The 18,854-nt window shown below is 41.1% G+C and overlaps 2 protein-coding genes across 2 annotated transcripts; both read right to left on the bottom strand.

The window, feature by feature from the left end:
- Positions 1 to 807: 807 nt before the first annotated feature.
- Positions 808 to 5,276, bottom strand: LOC4346134 (MADS-box transcription factor 7-like). The gene is made up of 8 exons (NM_001403666.1): positions 4,854 to 5,276; positions 3,851 to 3,929; positions 3,556 to 3,626; positions 2,271 to 2,370; positions 1,853 to 1,894; positions 1,720 to 1,761; positions 1,278 to 1,435; positions 808 to 1,079 (listed from the first exon to the last, which is right to left on the bottom strand). Exons 1-8 carry the CDS (start codon positions 5,036 to 5,038, stop codon positions 1,007 to 1,009), a joined length of 750 nt encoding a protein of 249 aa, NP_001390595.1. The 5' UTR covers positions 5,039 to 5,276; the 3' UTR covers positions 808 to 1,006.
- Positions 5,277 to 6,830: 1,554 nt separating this feature from the next.
- On the bottom strand, positions 6,831 to 12,534 carry LOC4346133 (squamosa promoter-binding-like protein 16). The gene is given in 3 exon segments (NM_001422652.1): positions 6,831 to 7,840; positions 8,283 to 8,413; positions 11,317 to 12,534. Coding segments are annotated over 3 exon segments (1,368 nt in total). The 5' UTR covers positions 11,808 to 12,534; the 3' UTR covers positions 6,831 to 7,094.
- Positions 12,535 to 18,854: the final 6,320 nt, after the last annotated feature.

Below are 18,854 nucleotides of genomic sequence, written 5' to 3'. Positions count from 1 at the left end.
TTTTTTTTGTCTTTTGATGCAAGGCCATGGAGAAAACGACGATAACTATGGCCTACATTTATCCACAAGTTTATTCATGGGCCGCCCCACGCACAGATACGGCCCAATTCGCTGGATACATGGATTCCACGGGCCGGAACTGGTCATGGGCTGCGCACTCTTGGTTGTGTCCTTTTCCCTATTTATTTCAGCAGATGCAGTACTGTTTCTACTAGTAGTACTCTACTATGTGATAGCATCTCAGATACTCTCAAGATTTTTTTTTTTAAAAAAAACTTAATACGAAACGTGAAAAACATAGCTACTCCCTCCGTCCTATAAAAAACAAATCTAGAACCATATGTGACATATTTTAGTACTATAAATCTATACATATGTATGTCCAGATTAATAGGATCAAGATGTGTCATCCGGTACTAGGTTGTTTTTTTATGCGATAAAGGGAGTACGCTGGAAGGATGGTAATGATGCGATAGAAATTTTTTAAAAAAACTTTAATACGAAACAAGAAAAACATAGCTAGGCTGGAAGGATGCGACAGTGAATCTGTCATGCCACCTACCCCGTTAAAATTTTTACAAAATATCCCTTAATTTTTTAATATTAAAAAATAAATGTAAATGTATATCCACATATAAAATCAAATAAGGTGAATATTCCCTATAAAAAAGTAGCATATTCCAGAAAAATATATTTGTGTTTATCAAGTTAGTAATATTTTTTTTATCTGTAGCAAAGTTAAGGCATTTAGCAAGTACAAGTGAACTAAACAGAATGGAATGAAAATGATAATAATACGCTTAAAGTTGATCGCAGAATATGTTCAACAGACACCGATAGTTTTTAAGGTAGTATCTCACACAAGTTACACACAAACAGGCTACATACGAAACTAGTTCAAATCCATCACTCCAATTAAGTAGCTAGCCATGATACATGCATGTATGCGGCACCACATATATGCCACATATCCTTGTTATTTCGTAATTCATTGTCCCCGTCATCATCATGGTAGCCATGGGGGCATGTAGGTGTTCATGCACGCACTGTTCATCGCCTCATGATGCTCTGCAGGGTACCTGCAAAACAGGTATCACATTCAGACTTTCAGAGGCATATATAAGCAAAAAAATATAGCCATTATTTAAAGATCTATACAATATTAAGTGTGCATATACAAAAACTAGCCTAGCTAGCTATATTGTCCTGGATCAGATTATATATATAGACCGGCAATTGGTTCCAAGTATATATAGGAAGAGATCATATGAGCATACCCAATCTGAAGGGTGGGTTCACCAGCAGCATCAAGTGGATGGAAGAACCCATTGCCGCCGTGAAGAGGCTGCTGCACTTCAGGCTGACGTTCATAGCCAATTAAGTTGCAGCCCTGCTCCCACACTTGCTGCCCGCGAACATGGTTGCTTTCCTCCAGCTACAGTTTTTCAAAACAATTTAAATGATATCACATTGCAGTTATTTTCAATATCCCTTTCACTACATTAATCAGGGCTTCCATTCCATGATATCTGCATTATATTGATCATGGACTATATACTCCATAATTCATATATATAGGAAACACACCATAGTTCAGTTGAGGTTTATCTTAAGATTCTTGGTCATGAATGATTAGTTGAATAAACCTTTCTTTAGATGGAAGAGTTGTATAACTTGCTTTTCTCCTAAGGAGAAAGATGGAAGAGTTGTATAACTTACTTTTCTCCTAAGGCATCTATTTGCTTCAGAAACCATTTGTTCCTGTAAATTAAGTAAACAGGGTCAATATCTACTACTGCTAAGGAAGAAAAATGTGATCAACACTTTTTATTGATAATTCTTAAAAATATACCTTTCTCTGAAGCTCCGTCAGTTGGTCAACCAGATGTTTTGTCTACAAGAGGATTAAAAGCATTGACAAGTAAGATTTACAATTCAGATCTTTCATGCATGGGTTCCTATAAATTTTACGCAGGAAATTAATAATTGCGTGAGGTAGCTATCCACACGATCAACAATAGGGCTGCATTTAAGTCAATTGCATCTGCATGCAACATATATGGTGTGTATGTACTCCTTTGTGTTACTTCAAAAACTAGTGCTACACACCTACACCCTTCGTCCAATACAAAACACAATTCTAACTAGAAACTTAGATACACGTGTACACACTGTCATAACTAGGATTGGAATTTTTTTTTTCACAGAGGGAGTACATGCATGCATGCATGGTACTTGTTTGTGATCTAGCACCCAAAAACAATCATTACCCTTGTAGTTCTGACGTGCTTCAGGGATGAATCAAGCTGCTTCTCTAGGCTCTCGAGCTCTTTTATGCCTAATGAATCAAGATCTTCACCCAGCAAATTTCTGTCATAGTCCACACATAGGGGTAGAAGAGTATTAGTTATGTACATATGAAAATTAGACTTCCACTTTCAATTACTATATTGAAGTACAAAAATGAAGTTAATTAACTACTAATGTTTCCAAATAAAATTTAACTTACAGCGTGTGTTTCAAAATGATGTATTATTACATGTGTAACAGCTAAGCTAATACTCAATACTATGTACTTCTTCATTATGCAGTTGCATGTTGGAACTACGACCTGCGAGTAGTACTACTATGACATGCATGTATGTGATTTTTTTTTACCAATGACATGTATATACATCATGTTATATATAGATCTTATCAGCTGGTCGACAGCTGCCTGTCTAATTTTGAGTAGTACAGTTGATTTCTTGATCTATTGGTTAATTAATTAATGGTGAGAATGCTATAAGAACCTGGATTGTATATATGTGTGTCCTCAACTAGATTTTGATAAAACAAAATAGATTTGAGATGCTTTATACTAGTTGTATGATTGATTTATTCTATGAGCTTGTGACTTTCTCCCTCTGTCCCAAAAAAACGAATCTAGGATCAGATGTGACACATTCTAGTATAATGAATCTGAACAAAGGTATTGATGTGTTTAGTTCCAAAGTTTTTTTTTCCAAACTTCCAACTTTCCATCACATCAAACCTTTCATACATACACAACTTTTCAGTCACATCGTCTCTAATTTTAACCAAATTCCAAACTTTGGACCGAACTAAACACAGCCTATGTTTAGATTTGTAGTACTAAGATATGTCACATCCAGTACTAGGTTGGTTTTTTTATGAGACGGAGGGAGTATATGGTACACTGTTTGTGCTTTGTTTTTATTATTCTACCTATTGATAGCCCGCCTATAATAGCTAGTAGTTGTGCTACTATACCTTAAAATTAGGATGCCCACCTAAGGTTCTCTAGGCTGATAACATCCAAGCAATTAGCTGGAATCAACATTTAATTACTGTTAACATGATATTTTTTTTGTTTATAACGACAGCACTATAAAAAGAAATACTATGAGTTTATTCACATCATTCTTGCAGCGCTATGACATCGAAAATCATATTTTTGTGGTACAAAACCGCTCTTGCATAAAATCGTCTAAATGCAAACCTAAAAGCATCATCAAGAGAGAAGCTTATCAGTGAAAATGCATCATAACTTGCCTTTGAGTCCGTTGTAAATTTTCAACCCTTGCCTTCAGTTTGAGGTATTCATTGCGGCTAGCTTTCAATTGCTGAAAGAAACAAAATAGTTGACCATTAATTCGATGTTTTGAAAATGCATGTGTAGGACATATGTATATAACATATTGCAATTGCAAACCATCTCCTTCATATGCACATGCTATTATGGTAGTAGAAAAGTAATGTTACATGTGAGAAAACACTTATGTGGTCAAACCAAAATTAGTTTGCTGCATAATAATGGGTGTAATTAATGAACACAATTAATAATTACCTCACTTTCTCTATTTTGGACAGCTGTTTCGGGTCCTGCGTAACTGCATTTCTGATACTTCTCAAGCGTTTTAGTCATGCTACAAAGTTCAAAAGACATGAGGAATTAATTAAAATTAGTGCATGCATGGGATCACAAGAAGGAGAGATTAACGATGATTAAGATCTACAATAGGGGCATGGCACATTTACTACCACAATGCCCTTTTTTCGTTGTCATGCATTCTAGCTTAAAATACATTCAGAAATGGAACATATGGTTCTTGCAAGTCCCCCTATGAGATTATATTGTTTGATTAGTAGACTGAAGCCGTTGATCTCTGTATATATACTACTGATATATAACACAGTAGACAAGATTCTTCTTTTTTTTTTTTGAAAAAAAAAGTCTCTAGTTAGTTTTTATGTCTCTTTACTTTGGTTATCAACAAACCATCATTTATTTTGCAATATTATGCATGGAAGTATATATTGGACTACTTCTTTTAAGGATTTAGCTAAGGGAAACAAAGAACCTTGCAGATCCAGAAGAAAAGGTCGTAAATAAGCAAACTTTTCAGTTCCTTTGCGAGTTCCGAGACCACACATGAAGAAATCGCACGTAAGACGGACAGATCGGAGAAGGAAACCAACTGGCAAACTAAAGATGTGCACCGATCTACCACACGGACCAGGAAGCAAAACCCTAAACCCAGGATATTGCCCAGATCTATCCCGGCGTGAAAACCCACGGAAGCAAGAGCAATCTAGCTAGCTAGGTAGCGTGCGGTTGAACACGCCACAGCTCGTTTCTTGTCAAAAGATCGTATGCAGAAATCAAGCCGGCATAGCATGCAGCTGGAATTCCGGGCAAAAGGCAGATGCAGCTAGCTTTTGATGATGCATGAACAGATCTGGACAGGACAGATCCAATCGAAAGGGTGGCTAATTAAGCTTGCGAAATTGAAGTGTGATGTGATGTGGGTTTGATGGATGGATTAGAGTAGCTAGGAAATGAAATGAACCTCTGGGTGCTGCAGAACTCGTAGAGCTTGCCGCGGTTGGAGAAGATGATGAGGGCGACCTCGGCGTCGCAGAGGACGGAGAGCTCGTACGCCTTCTTGAGCAGGCCATTCCTGCGCTTGGCGAACGTCACCTGCCGGTTGATCTTGTTCTCGATCCTCTTCAGCTCCACCCGACCCCTCCCCATCCCGATCGATCTCCAGCTGCAACCAACCAACCAAGCTAGATCTCACCACCACCACCACCACCACTGCAAGAAAGCAAGCGAGGTGGAGGAAGGGGATTAAAAGGATGGAGATGGTGAGTGGGTGCCATTTTCGGCAAGGTCGTACCGGGTGGGAAACCCTAGATGCTCGGCAGCGTAGCGCGTTTCGGGAAACCAGGATGGGTCGCGTCGCGTCCATCGCTCGCCGCCCATGCCCATCCATCCGTCCATCCGTCTTCTTTACCACGACTCGCCTTTTCATTGGTGGATGGATGGATGGCCATCACCATTCACCACCACATGTGACCTGCCTGCCCCTGCCCTGTGCGCCATCGTCATCGTCGTCGTCGTCGTCGTGGAGCTCGAGACTTGGAGAGTGCGTGTGTTTGAGTCGGGCCGTGTCCGATTCCCTACTCGGGAACCCACCGGTTTTGGACCAGGAATGGTATATGTATGGGCCGTATGGGGTTTAGCCGGTGTAATTTGGGCCTGGAACAGCATAGGCCGTATGGCGTCTCCATTTGGTGGGCTGAAGCCTGAAAGTATGTGCCATTGGCCTCACCACGGCGGCAGAACCTTGTAAGGACTAGGAGTGATTGCGGCTTCTTCTTCTTCTTCTTCTTCTTTTTCTCTGCCATTTTTCTTCATCACCTCTTGAATTAGGCTAGTTGAGAGCTCGATCGCTCTCCATTTGTAACGGGTGAACTTTAATTAGGGCGAAGGATTTTTAAGTGGGAAAAAATTGAGGAGTTTGAGTCCGAAAGAGTAATTCCTATGTAGATTTGTTGGATTGATTCAAAGTAATTTCGTCGTCCGTATTTTAGAGGAATTCTAGAATAAAATCTAACCTCATATTTTTCGACTTCGTTTGAGAATTGCGATGCAACTTATGTCTCTCCCTTCTCTCTCCAACTAATCACCGTAAAATCTTAATTTTCTGTATTTTTTTTCTAAGCTATCCAAACATCTATTTTGGGCAATTACCATGGGTTTGTTTCATGGACTCATTAAATTATTAAATCATGGTATCACAATCCTATGTTTTCCTTATTTCTATATTTCTTTTAATATTCATACGTTCTATGCTAGATTTAATTTAAATCCTTTATAAATCTTTAAAATTTCTCCGTTCCAGCGAGGCTCAAGATCTGACCTAGAAACTCAATTTCGCTACTGGGGGACGTGTGCACAAGATGGAATGGTATGCTTATTTCATTTCTTGTGAAATTTTGGAAAGGTTATGTAGGACTGATTTGAAGGAATTTTGTAGGATAGGAAAAAGTTGCTCCACATTTTTAGAAGAAATTTCTACCACAAAAGTTCTAACTATATTCATTCAAATTCCTTTTAGGGTTGCACTACAAGTTGTCTCTTTCTCTCTCCCTTTTCTCTCCATCAAATCACCGTACAATCATAAGTTTTCTGTATTTTTCCTTCTATCCCAACATCTACTTTGGACAATTACTATGGGTTTGTTACATGGAGTATTCAATAAATTATTAAATCATGATATCTCAATCCTTTATTTTTCATATTATTGTACTTTTCACAATCATGCATTCTATACTGAATTTAATTCAAATTCTTCATAAATCTTTGAAACTTCTCTGTTCCAAACGATGCCTAAGATCTGATCCAGAAGCTCAATTCCGCTGCTGGCCGACGTGTGCACAAGATGGATCAGGTCAGGGGTGAATTAATCAGTGATCTTATCTTGTCTGATAGTAGATTAATACTAGAGCATAATACTCCAACTGCAAGTTTATACAACTTAGACTCAAAACTGAAAACTGCACAATACTGCAGTTCTCACTTGGCACCATCATGTTGAGACCAATGATCTCGCGAGGAACTGATTTATGATGAATTTTGTTCACACAAATCAATGCTGTAATTAACTCAAATGAAGGCAAGAAGAAGAAAAAAAAAAGGAACTTACCATGGCAGAAAAGAACAGAAACAATAATTTGATCACTGAAAAGAAATGAAGAACCAACTCTACTGAAACTAAGGCAGCAACATACAGTTACTGAAAAAACTACTGCCATGAGAACGGCAGAGACGACGACGTGCCATCCGATGAGCCTTCGCCGCCGACGTGAAACATCCCATTGTAGTTCATCTCATTGTCATTGGAGCTCAGGACTGTGTTCAGCTGCTCGCTCTCCACCACCGGGCAGGAGAAACCGGCCGTCGAGACGACGACGGCGGTGGCGGCGGCGCCGGTGGCCGCCTGATGATGCGGCCGCGCCGCGAACCAGGCTGAGCTGCCGCCGCCGCCGCCGAACTGAAGGCCAGAGATGAGAGGCTGCGCCATGGGGATGTGCTCGGTCGGCTGGACGACCACCCGGCCACCGCCGACGTCGATGGCCGTGGAGTTCGCCGGAGCTGACAGAAGAGAGAGAGCACAATCGGAGTCGAGCACTTGTGTCAACCCACCATCGGAGAACATCTTGCCGCCGCCGCTGCCGCCGCCGCCATGAGGAGGAGGAGGAGGAGCTACCGTCTTCAGAAGTGGCTGGCACACTGAAGCAGCAGCAGCAGCTGCTGCCTGATCCATTGGCACGCCGCCGGCGCCGGCGCCGGTGCCGAAGCTGATCTCGCCTTCCTGGAGGAAAGGGAAGCGGCGGCCGCCGTCAGAGGTGGAGCCAACGAAATGCTGCTGCCTGCTGCTGATGCCAAGAGGGATTTGGTGGTGCGTGTAGTATGGGCTCTCCTCGGTTTTGATCATCCCTGTCCAGCTTGCCTCCGGTCTCGGCGTCGCGAACGGTGAGAATCTTGCCCCTGAATTTTGATGCGATGTTTGATATATCAGCACAAATTAGTACATAAGATATGGTTCAATGCATTAGATGTATACTAGAATGCATTACATGTTACAAGATGTCAGGATTGAAAGAACAGAGTCATAGCTGAACCACAGTTCTGAGAAACGCCCAGGGGTTTTCTGGCTAGCTTCAAAAGGTGATGGGCTAGACGACCTGGGTTCGAAGCCTCACTCCTTCTAATTATTTGATATTAGGTCATTCCCTAATATTTGCGTTTTTTTTTAACCACAGTTTCATTTTCTTTTACTTTTTTTTTACCATGACTTATCTATGCTATTAGCATGTTTCATAGTTTTTTTCCTAGTCTAACAATAGTTAGGAAGTCTGAATGACTATATCCCAGTTAATCTTATATGAACTGCGATATCATAGAGTGGTAATAATAAACAAGAAAATACCTTGTTGGCTTGCAAGATAACTTGCAGAGTTCATGGGATCTGGCTGTGGCTTCCTGCGGCGACGGTTGTGCCCATCTAGTCGCTTTCTACAGCTGCGCTTGGCCTCATCAAACTCCTGAAGCAAGTGAAACCTGAAGAAAGAAAAGCTTATGATCATTTAACTGCATTGAAATTAGCCAAATGATGCTTGAAACCCAATCCAGAAGAAGTAATTTAATCATTCAGTACCATGAAACCTTAAGAAATGACTGTACCTAGGATGTACGTCTTTTTAAAATTCTTACATGATAAAATACTCCTGAAACATGATCTGAAGTTTTGTAACGATGCACCACAGTTCTCACTAAAGAAACGTCAGGATAAGTATTCTCAGAATAATTTAATATACTGTCTCCATATTCTCTCTTAGAATACTCATATACCAACACAAGGGACCACAGGAATTTCATCAGTTAATTAGCTCTTTCCGTGCTTGGATACTTCATCTTAGATAAATTTATTGAACTGAAGTTCTGTCAACGGCAGAAAAATATTTTAACCCCACTTGTACATGGACCACAATACAGTGGATGTGGATCCATAGGTATAGAAAGCTAACATCTTGTTCTGACTCTGAAGATCACTTAATTTATAAAGTCTGCATGCAGCAGCATAATGATCTTCCCAGTTTGCAAACACTGACGAAGTAATCAAATCATTGAAAGACTGTCCCCACTGGGTAATGTGTATTCTCAGATAAAGAGATTTTTTGTATCATTCTCTTTTTAAAGATAAAGAGAATAATTGATGAGACAATCACATAAGCATCCTACAAGTTGTGCTACTGTGTAAAGGAGCACACCACAATAAAAAGTACTTAGTTGTTTGCTATGTCTCTGCAAGATAAAAAATGGTAGAGTCTGGTCTTATGCCAATATACCATGTATTACTTAAAACTGGCGCAAAGTGAAATAAGATGCAAATCCTTCTGACAATGTGCAGTTACATTTTATAAAAGAACTAACAGATAAAATAGGGAACTTTCAAGTTGAAAGGCAGGAAGGCATTCAGTAGGACAATATTGTACTAGTTCAAGGAGTGGACAACAAACTCCAAAGTAATTTTGTAAAGAGTATGTCTGACTAATTTGGTGCTATTATGTTAGTTCTGTTCACAGAATATCTCCATCTATGACCAATCTTGAGTATACATCTTTGTTCAGAAAACAGCAAGGTTAGAAGACTAGCTCAAAAGTTAGAAGTGGTGTTAGAAGTTTAGAGCTCTGATAAAAACAGGGGTCAAGGTGGTACTGAATCACCCTATGATACTCAAACGATGTAAAAAAAAAAAAAGATCTCACAGAACCTAGTACCAATAAGTCTGAAACTGGAATATAACAAATGAATGTAACTAAGACTGACTTTAGAAAAAAAATCTTTAAAAATTATAAGACAAGAAATCTCATCATTCTTTCATGCAATAGTGAGATCCAATCAGGGTGTTCAGGGCTCCATTTTTTTTCTTCTCCAATAGAGAGCACCCTGGCTATCTGTATCCACTGTGCTGGCTTGTAATGGCAATGCAAAACCCTTTCCAACAAACCGAGACATTAAAAGCTTCATATATGTGTGGCCCAACCTTAGGAACAGAGGTGTAAATGGTGAACTTGTAGTAGGGCTACATGGTCCTTTCCCTGTACAGGGGTGCTTTAGTGCAGATCACATCCACAAACTCTCTCTTTCAGTGGTACAACCATCTTTCTAGGTTTGGGCATCCACATCTGCCTTTCCCTTCCAAAACAGACGGCGTAGTAAGTGGTAGTAGTAGCTAAGCTAAGGTAGCTTAGCTCTCATGGCAAGAAGCAGCACAGCTCAGTCAGATATATGTGGTAGGCCAGCTGCCTTGAGGAGAAATCAGAAATTCAGAAAGCAAGCAGGGTGTGTGTCCCAGTATGCATATGTTCTTCCAGTTTCGATGCCATAGTTGAGGAATCAATCAATCGATAGCTAGCCCCCACGCGAAAAAACATCGACAGGGAGAAGTGCAAGAACCAAGTATTGTTAACCACTAAACCAGGTGCTACCGTGCTAGTAGTGTCACTAATTACAGTGACTATATTTATTTATTTATTCATGAGAAAATTAGTTAGTACTGAACTAGGTGCTGATTTATTGTTCTTGTTAGAGGAAGCAGACGGTCATATTCAGACAGGAGGACACTGAAAATAATATCATAACAGTCTGGTGGTAAATTGCCTAATGTGATCTCTGGCTGATGAGATTCAGGCGTCAGTTCTGTTTTTTTTTTTTTCTCTCCCTCACTTTTTTTTCTGTCTCTATCACTTTTTTTTCTCAGTAAGCAACAAACACTGAACAACTACAGCAGCTGCTTTGCTCTTGAGCAGTGCAAAAACAGTGCAGCTACTGGTGAAGAAGAGATATAAAAAAGAAAAGAAAAGATGATAGTAATAAATCTAAAGGCGAGCAAAGAGGTAATAATTTGGGGTAATACGAGTTGCCGAGCTAAAGGATAGCATGAGGGAAGGCTGAAAAGGCATGCCATTAAAGGCAAAGCTGTGCGTCCCTGAAACGAGACAGCCGGATAGTATGCTCCCAATGGAAAGGAAGTAAGAGACAGATAGATGATGATGAACAAAGTCCGAGGCTGGATGAAATGGATCAATGAAATTGTGCTTTGCAGTACTGAATTAATTTTGATCCGAAGTAGCGTAGAAATTAGAATCAGTAGATGCAGATGCATGTACTGCACAATGGTCAGTTGCAACTGGAAGCAAGAAGAGATTGTGCAAAGCCAAAAAAAAAAGGAGCAAAAAAAAGAGAAAAACTCTTGCTTATCTTCTTTTTCTTTTGTTCAGCAAAGAGAATGATCAGAGACAGTGACGCTGAAAAGAAGTGGAGAAATTGATATATGCAGTTCTTGATGCGAATTGCCATGACGTCTTGGGGTGTTTTGGGCTACGATTTTTTTTTTGTTTTGCAGTGAATTTGGCGGGAAGGAAGGAGCCCCTGGGTGGGGGGGGGGGGGGGGGGGTTACCTGCTGCACGGCTGGCAGAAGCGCATCTCGCGGCCGGAGACGACGACGAGGGGGGTCTTGGAGTGGGCCTCGCACACCTTGTGCCGGCGATGGTAGTCGCGGCACTTGCTCAGGTCCTCCTTGCACCCGTCCACCGCGCACGACGGGCACTGCTGCTGCCCCGCCGCCGCCGCACCGCGCGGCCGCTTCGCCGGCGCCGACGACGCTGCTGCTGCTGCTCCCGTGGCGGCGGCCGCTGGCCCCTTCCCCTTGGCCGGCTCGCCCGCCACGGCGACCCGCGGCTGCGCGCCGCCGCCGCCGAACTCCCCCAACCCGCCGAGCTTGAGGTCGACCGAGCACTCCTGCCTGCCACCACCCCCCGCATTGACGCCGCCACCAACCGCAGCCGATGACGACGATACCGCCGCCGGTACACCCCCGCCGCCGCTGTTCTCCAGCTCGTCGGCTAGCTCCCAGCTCGCCGCCGGCGGCATCTTGAGATCCCACTCCATGGCCGCCGCCGCCGCTCGCTGTAGCTCAGCTTAGCTCCCGCGTAAGCTTGAGCTGTGTGTTGACGCACGCACACACTGGTGTCGCTTTTCTTGGCTGGCCTCCTCACTCTCGATTCCGTGGCTGTCTCTTTTGCAAGCAGAGATCAGATCACCACTCGCATTATTAGTAGGACAAACACATCTCTCCCCCTCTCCCTCTACTGCTTACTAATTGCCATCACAAGTTAGATGCGACGTAATCACATCATTATTACACCCCCCTTGAAAAAAAAAGGCTTTAGGTTCTAAGGAGCAGCATGTTATGTTACGTATCTGGTTGGTAAGTTACTACTGGTTTGTTTCTGGATTCTGTAGCTACTTAGACTTTATTAGAAGATTCTCGCAAGAGTCTTTAACTATTCTGTTTACGAGAGCTGAAGATTCCGAGATTACCTTAGAGGTTAGTTTCAGAGTTGATAGAGATCTGTCTATCTATATAACTAGACTCTAAGGAGAGGGGGATTATGTAGAGTGAGAAAGGTATATATGATTTCTAGTGGAATAAGGAAAGTAGGAGTAGTGGCAAAGATCTTGGAGCAACAATACCAAGGCCCAAGAGGGCAGGAACTGGGGGTAGTCAGTTACTCAGTACTTGCAAGAAACAACTGGGGGCTGTAGTGAAGGATGGTGTAGGGGAGTAGTGTGTAACTGTGTACATGTAGTATTCATGTACTGTGCAGTGCTATTATTTGCTGGGTTTCTGCTTCCCTTGCAACCATTCAATCCCTGGCAGGCATTTTTGAAGGATGAGCAGTAGTAGTAAATGGTGAAGAAAGGGGGGGTTGGCCGGGCCCTGCAGGGACCATATGCATGCTTTGATCTTTTTGCACTGCCATGGAAGGGGGGCTTGTGGTGCTTTGTGCTACAATTATTGAGGTGAAAGGTTGTGTTTTTAAAGCTCAAGGCAATACCATCCATTCCATTATTAATTTGACCTTTTCTCAATTATACTCCCTCCGTCCAAAAAAAAATCAATCTAGAACCGAATGTTGGCAGCTAGATTTGTCTAGACTCATAGTACTAGAATATATGAACATTAGGTACTAAGTTGGTTTTTCGCGGGATAGAGAGAGTACTTGTTTACTCTCATTTCTTAATAACCAAGAATTTCTATTTTTCATTTAATTTTTGACCATTAATTGCTCTCAAATTGTTGGACTATAAGTGAATAAAAGTTTTACCTCGCTTTAATAACATGATATCATTTGTAGTGTTTGTAATATTAGGAAAAAAGATAAGTGGTTAAAGTTTAAAAGAGAATAGTATCAATGTCAGTTATTTTAAAACAGGTGGGGTATATTTTTTTTCCCTCAGGAATAGTAGCAGATTTTTTTTCCCTTCTTCTTCTGATGAATGCGTTATAATACTGTTGTTGAGTGCTGTATGAATAGAACAGGTTTAATTATCACCAAACACCGGTTGTTGTTGTTGTTGCTTCAGCAGCCTAACCACCTTTCTGCCTGAGAAAGCTTAAAATAATCCACACATCAACTAAAGCAAATCAAAGCCGACAGATTGTTTCCAAGTTTGGTCATGCCTGAACCACACATTCTGCCTCCCTCCATTTTAAAAATCTCAACTTTCTTAATTGCCAAACTTGCCTCTGCACTTGCACCCATTATTTTTTTAAGTCCAATATAGAAACAATCGCACTTGCACCCATTATCCGAAAAGGACGCAAAAAGATATAGAAAAGACTCTTGCTCCTAGTCTAGCTAGCGAGTTTTTCTTTGTTTAAGCTATGAGTTGGGAGGATATACATAAACGTGATATTAAGCTAGGAGTTACATGTACTGACTAGTCTAACCCCAAAAGTTATTAGTTGAGCTTGGTCTTATAGAAAATGAATGACAAAAATAATTTGAGATAGGACTCTTATAATTAAAATCAGCTCTAAAATTAAGATTTAAATTTTAAATTCAAGCTCTAGTTACAAGACAATTGAACAACGACCAGCCAAACAAGCGTCAACCGAAATTCCTCAAATCTTTTGATTTCGGATACAATATTGAGTTGTATGTGTCGACCAGTTCAATAAAAGGTAAAGCTGACAGAAGAATGGCAGAAAATTTATTTAAGCTCAGAGAATTCGGTTTCTTTTTCATGTACAGTAGGATGAAGAAAAAGATGAGAGAATGATTAATTTGATTTGGTTTGGTGTGGGCATGGGAGAGAAGGAAGGTGGTGGTTTGGATGGGAGGCAGGAAACAAGACCTTTGAGTGACATGGGGCTTGTTTGTTTGCTCTTTTTAGGCCTCCTTGCAGCCTTTTCATTTCAGTATAGTAGGCGATAATGGCTGACATTGCACTGCCGTGTGATTACACACAGGTCATCAGTCATGGGAGGATGATTGGCCATGTGAAGGTCATCTTTCCTGCTGCTAGCTCCTTTCCTTTTTTTTTCTTTGGATTGCATGCATGCTTCTCCCAACTTTCCCATGCTATAAGAGAATAATATTATTACTGTGGTAAAATGTTTTTATAGGATTTTTACTAGTAATATTTCTTACTGGTTACTAGATTAAATCTTCGAGATTGCGGCTTTTGTCGTCTGCTTGCTCAATTACCGACATCAGCAAACTTTCCAATTTAAAAACTCAAAATTAGAGTTAATTTTGTTATTTTATTATAGTATTTTTGTAACAATGTTTTAAATTGTTACTAATCTCGTAAATTATAATTGGTTGCTTCGCTCATCTACTATGACTTATCGGTCACTTAACCTGTGCAACTTTTGCATACCAATGGTTTTCTTTACCCCTTTGTGATTGGAGGGGAGAGGGGATTCGATAACAATGTTAGGTCATGTTCTTCATAAAAGGTTAGGAACTAATTCTTTTACACATAAAACGGAACGATTCATTAGTACATAATTAGTTAAAGGCATTATTTGAAAGCTAATTAAGGAGCTGATTTATCCTGAGACAGGGGGATATAGTGTGTTTGTGCATGATTTACTCTACTCGGGTGCGCATCCTCTGCCTTTGTGGACAAAGGCAAAGTTTGCCGTTGCCTCTATCCAGGCCATCCATCGCGAATTGACGGCTGCATGGCTTGGCCTCACTTCATTGACTAGCTAACAACCTAATTAGTAGATAAATTATCTAGAGTATTGATGAAATCGCATAGTAAATTTGCTGATGAGACAGGAATCAACATATCTCGGCGCTAGATCATGGGACAAGCTCAGTTGCTTCTTCATTAGATGTGGAGTGTATTGTATCTCTTTGATTTATAAGTGCAAGACTAATTACCACTTAACTAATAATATCATGAGCCAATTGCACATCTAAAGACTTATAGACTAATTACCACTTAACTAATAATATCATGAGCCAATTGCACATCTAAAGACTTATATATAAATTTACGTATTGTTAAAAACGTAAAAGGGAATCAGTGAAAAATCAGACCACAAATTAGGTGTATTAAGCGATTTGATCAATAGCATACAGTTGATTTTATCCGCTAATTAATTGTGTTGTTAACTAGCCAAAGAAGTGGTGCCAAGCAATTCAGCCGTTTGATCCACGGTGGATGGCCTGGATAGAGGCAACGGCAAACTTTGCCTTTATCCACAAAGGCAGAGGATGCACACCCGATTTACTCTTGCATTGTGGGCGTTACAATTGGCGTGCACGTACTACACCAAAACACGCCGACGTGCGAGACGAGTTACGATCGAGTACGTGCCCTTCCATGCGATCTATCACCATCAAATCAAACCGATCGCCGACCATAGACGTACGGATCCATGCGTGCATCCACAACCGATCGACCAGGCACCACACTACAACTATATATTACTCATGCTATATATGTACGACCAAACTGTACCACTAGCATCCGACCACGTCTCACACACCAATACTTACGCTCGGTTTAATTTTCTTTATGTGAGTGTAGGAAAACACTTTTGCTATACATTTATCAACAGATATAATATAATTGTAACGTAGCTAGATCGTAACCTGTATGTAACTACAATATAACTTGATGTAACTTTCAGAAATCTTGCGATAACATGCTATTTCTGCGAAGCGGAGGTCACAGGACCAAATCCCCTCACTTTTGTGTGCTTTGTGATTTTTTTTCATCCCCTATTTTAAAGCAAATCTAACGGTTTTAAAATTATATGAAATTTGCATACAAGTTACATTATAAATATATGCAAGCTAGAATATAATTACACTACTATTGTAATATATTTACATCTGATAAATTTCTAGAAGGAGTTTTATCAACAAATGTATAGATAGTTCCGTAGAAAAATAATAAATTTGTCTATACATTTGTTGAGTCGAAAACTAATGAGTGCTTCCTCCGTTTCATATTATAAAACTTTCTAGCATTGTCCGTATTCATACATATGTTAATGATTCTAGACATATATGTGTGTCTGGATTCATTAACACCTATATAAATGTGGACAATGCTAGAAAGTTTTATAATATAAAACGAAGGGAGTAATTAATATGACACTGGTCGTACGGAATTTTGTCGGTGTCACCGGCGACGGCAAGCCTTGCCGCCGGTGACCCCAAGCTTGTGCCGCCACCGCCACCGGCGGCCGGCCAGGTGTAGGGTACGTGAGGTGTTTGGTGTTTTGTCTCCGGCGACAGCCAGCCGCCGGCCACTGCGAGCGTGACGCGTGTCCATATCCCACAGCATCTCCGTACACATACGGGGTGACGTCATCCACAGCTAGCGCACCCGGTACCGGTAGTACTACCGCCGCGCGTACGTCGAGCCAAATAAAAACGAGAGGTGGTCCCGTGGATCGGATCCGGGCCGTCGATCGCGCCATCGACGGTGTCACGTGGATCTTCCAATCCTACTACTAGTATAGTACGTGTCGTGTCTGCGTGCTGCTGGATGTTTTCCTACTTTCCTTTGGTCCAATCGCTATCCAATTCAGCATCCAGCTAGCAGCTTAGCTTTTGCAACGACAAGGTATTATTTCGTCAACTTGTGTGCACGTTTGTAGCTATAGCTTTGGGCTCAATCGATCACGACGTACTCTACTACACTTTACATAAGGTGGCCAAAGAGAGTGGTACTGCTACACCAAAGTGCAGCTATAGCTATTTTTTGCTGCTGTTGGCCATGTTTGTATGCAGGGATGATTTCAGTAGGAAAAAAAGTTCACTTCTTGTAGTAGTTCAACATAGCTAGAAATGCTCTCACATTTCGTAGATGGGGCCTAGATGATGCTTGGAGCCTACATTTCATAGGTAGAGAAGAGAGAAGATTAAAAAAAAGAAAAAAGTATATATTTTTTTTGAAATTTTAAGGTAGAGATAATTAAGAAAAGATAAAACTAGAGAGAAAAAGATGTTTTTTAATTTTTTTTTCCTATTTGACTGACATGTAGATTCTTATGACACATACTCACTCCGTCCAAAAAAAAACTAAACCTAGGAGGGGGACAATGAATCTGGACTACCCTTTGTCCAGATTCGTTGTCCTTAAACTAGGAAGGATCAAATTCCCTCCTAGGTTGAGTTTTTTTTGGACGGAGAGAGTATGTGTCACCGTGGCATGTCACATCAGCGCACGGAGTGAGATGGAGCCTGTTTGAACATGTATGATATCCAAGAAAAGTTTCGGGATACGGATATGCATTTTAAGATTTCATGGATCTAAACGTAAAAGTTTAGAAACAGTTCATATACTTCACTCGAGATCAGATTCATTTGGTGCTACCTAATTAATTAGGCTGAGTAGTGCAGCTGGGCATTATATATGATCTCTGCACCAAGAAAAGTACTGGGTAGCTACATATGGGGTTATGGTTTGTCCTTAACGAATTAATTAGTTCGAGAAACCGAGTAACTGATCAGTGCGTACATCTCTGATATATGCAGGTTAGTTATTAACCTAGTTTCAATTCATTAAGGACAAACCATTCATGCAATTACATTTGCTGGGTTTGTACACTGTACTCACATGCAACAAGATATGCCAAGAGCTAGGGAGTACTACAGTACTCATTAGTGATCGCTAGCTAGGTAGAGACCATGCATTCTTGCATCAAACCACCATTCTTGCAATTACATGCATGCTCAATCATCAAACCATACTACCAACAACCCAACAAGAAGGACGAAGAGATGATTAACTAATTAATTGATTAACCCTTTTCTGAAAGGCCGGGGTCCAGTCACCGATCATCAGATGACACACACACACACACACACATATATACTACTACAGTAGCTGTAGCAACTAGCAAAGCAAGTGGAACAGAGATGAATCTTTCTGAAAAGGGTCATTCGATCACCTCGTCATCTAGCTAGCTTAGCTACCTCAGCTACTGAGTGACTGAAAGTGACGTCGTAGCCATCGATCGCTCGCTCGCCGGCGATCGACGACGGCGAGATCTACCGTCGGCGTCCGTCGCCAAGCTTGCGGTGGTCGTCGACGACGACGACGGCGACGGCGACGTTGATGGTGGCACATGGGCATCGACCGATCGATCGCTTTCACGGCGGCGCCGGCGACTATTCAACGCGGAATTGAAACATAATAATGCATCGGAGCAGATGAGATCAGAACGAGATCGCAGCAATAGCAACAATCTGACGGCGTCCTTGATGGCTCTGTTCCCCCGATCGATTTGCTCCTCCTTTTTGGTTTTTTTTGCCCAATCGTTGGATCGATCGATCGATCCTCATCAATGACGATATGCTCATGCATGGACCACGACAAGGGCCTAGCTACCCTAGCTATAGCTATAGCTACTGTTTTATTGAGCGGAATTCGCAATCAGTAAAAGCTAGCAGCGGAGATAGCTCAATGCGATAATTGGATTGATTTGTCAAAGTGAGGCAGTACATGTAAACACGGCTCTTTACAATATCCACTCAATTAATGGGTCGATCGATTTCTTAGAAATAGAATCTACTCCCTCCCTCTAAAAAAGACAAACCCTGAATTTCCATGCTCAACGTTTGACTGTCCATCTTATATGAAATTTTTTACAATTAGTATTTTCATGATTAATAC

Source organism: Oryza sativa, chromosome 8, assembly GCF_034140825.1.
Source record: "Oryza sativa Japonica Group chromosome 8, ASM3414082v1".
NCBI lineage: Eukaryota > Viridiplantae > Streptophyta > Magnoliopsida > Poales > Poaceae > Oryza > Oryza sativa.
This window is presented reverse-complemented; position numbering and strand designations above follow the sequence as displayed.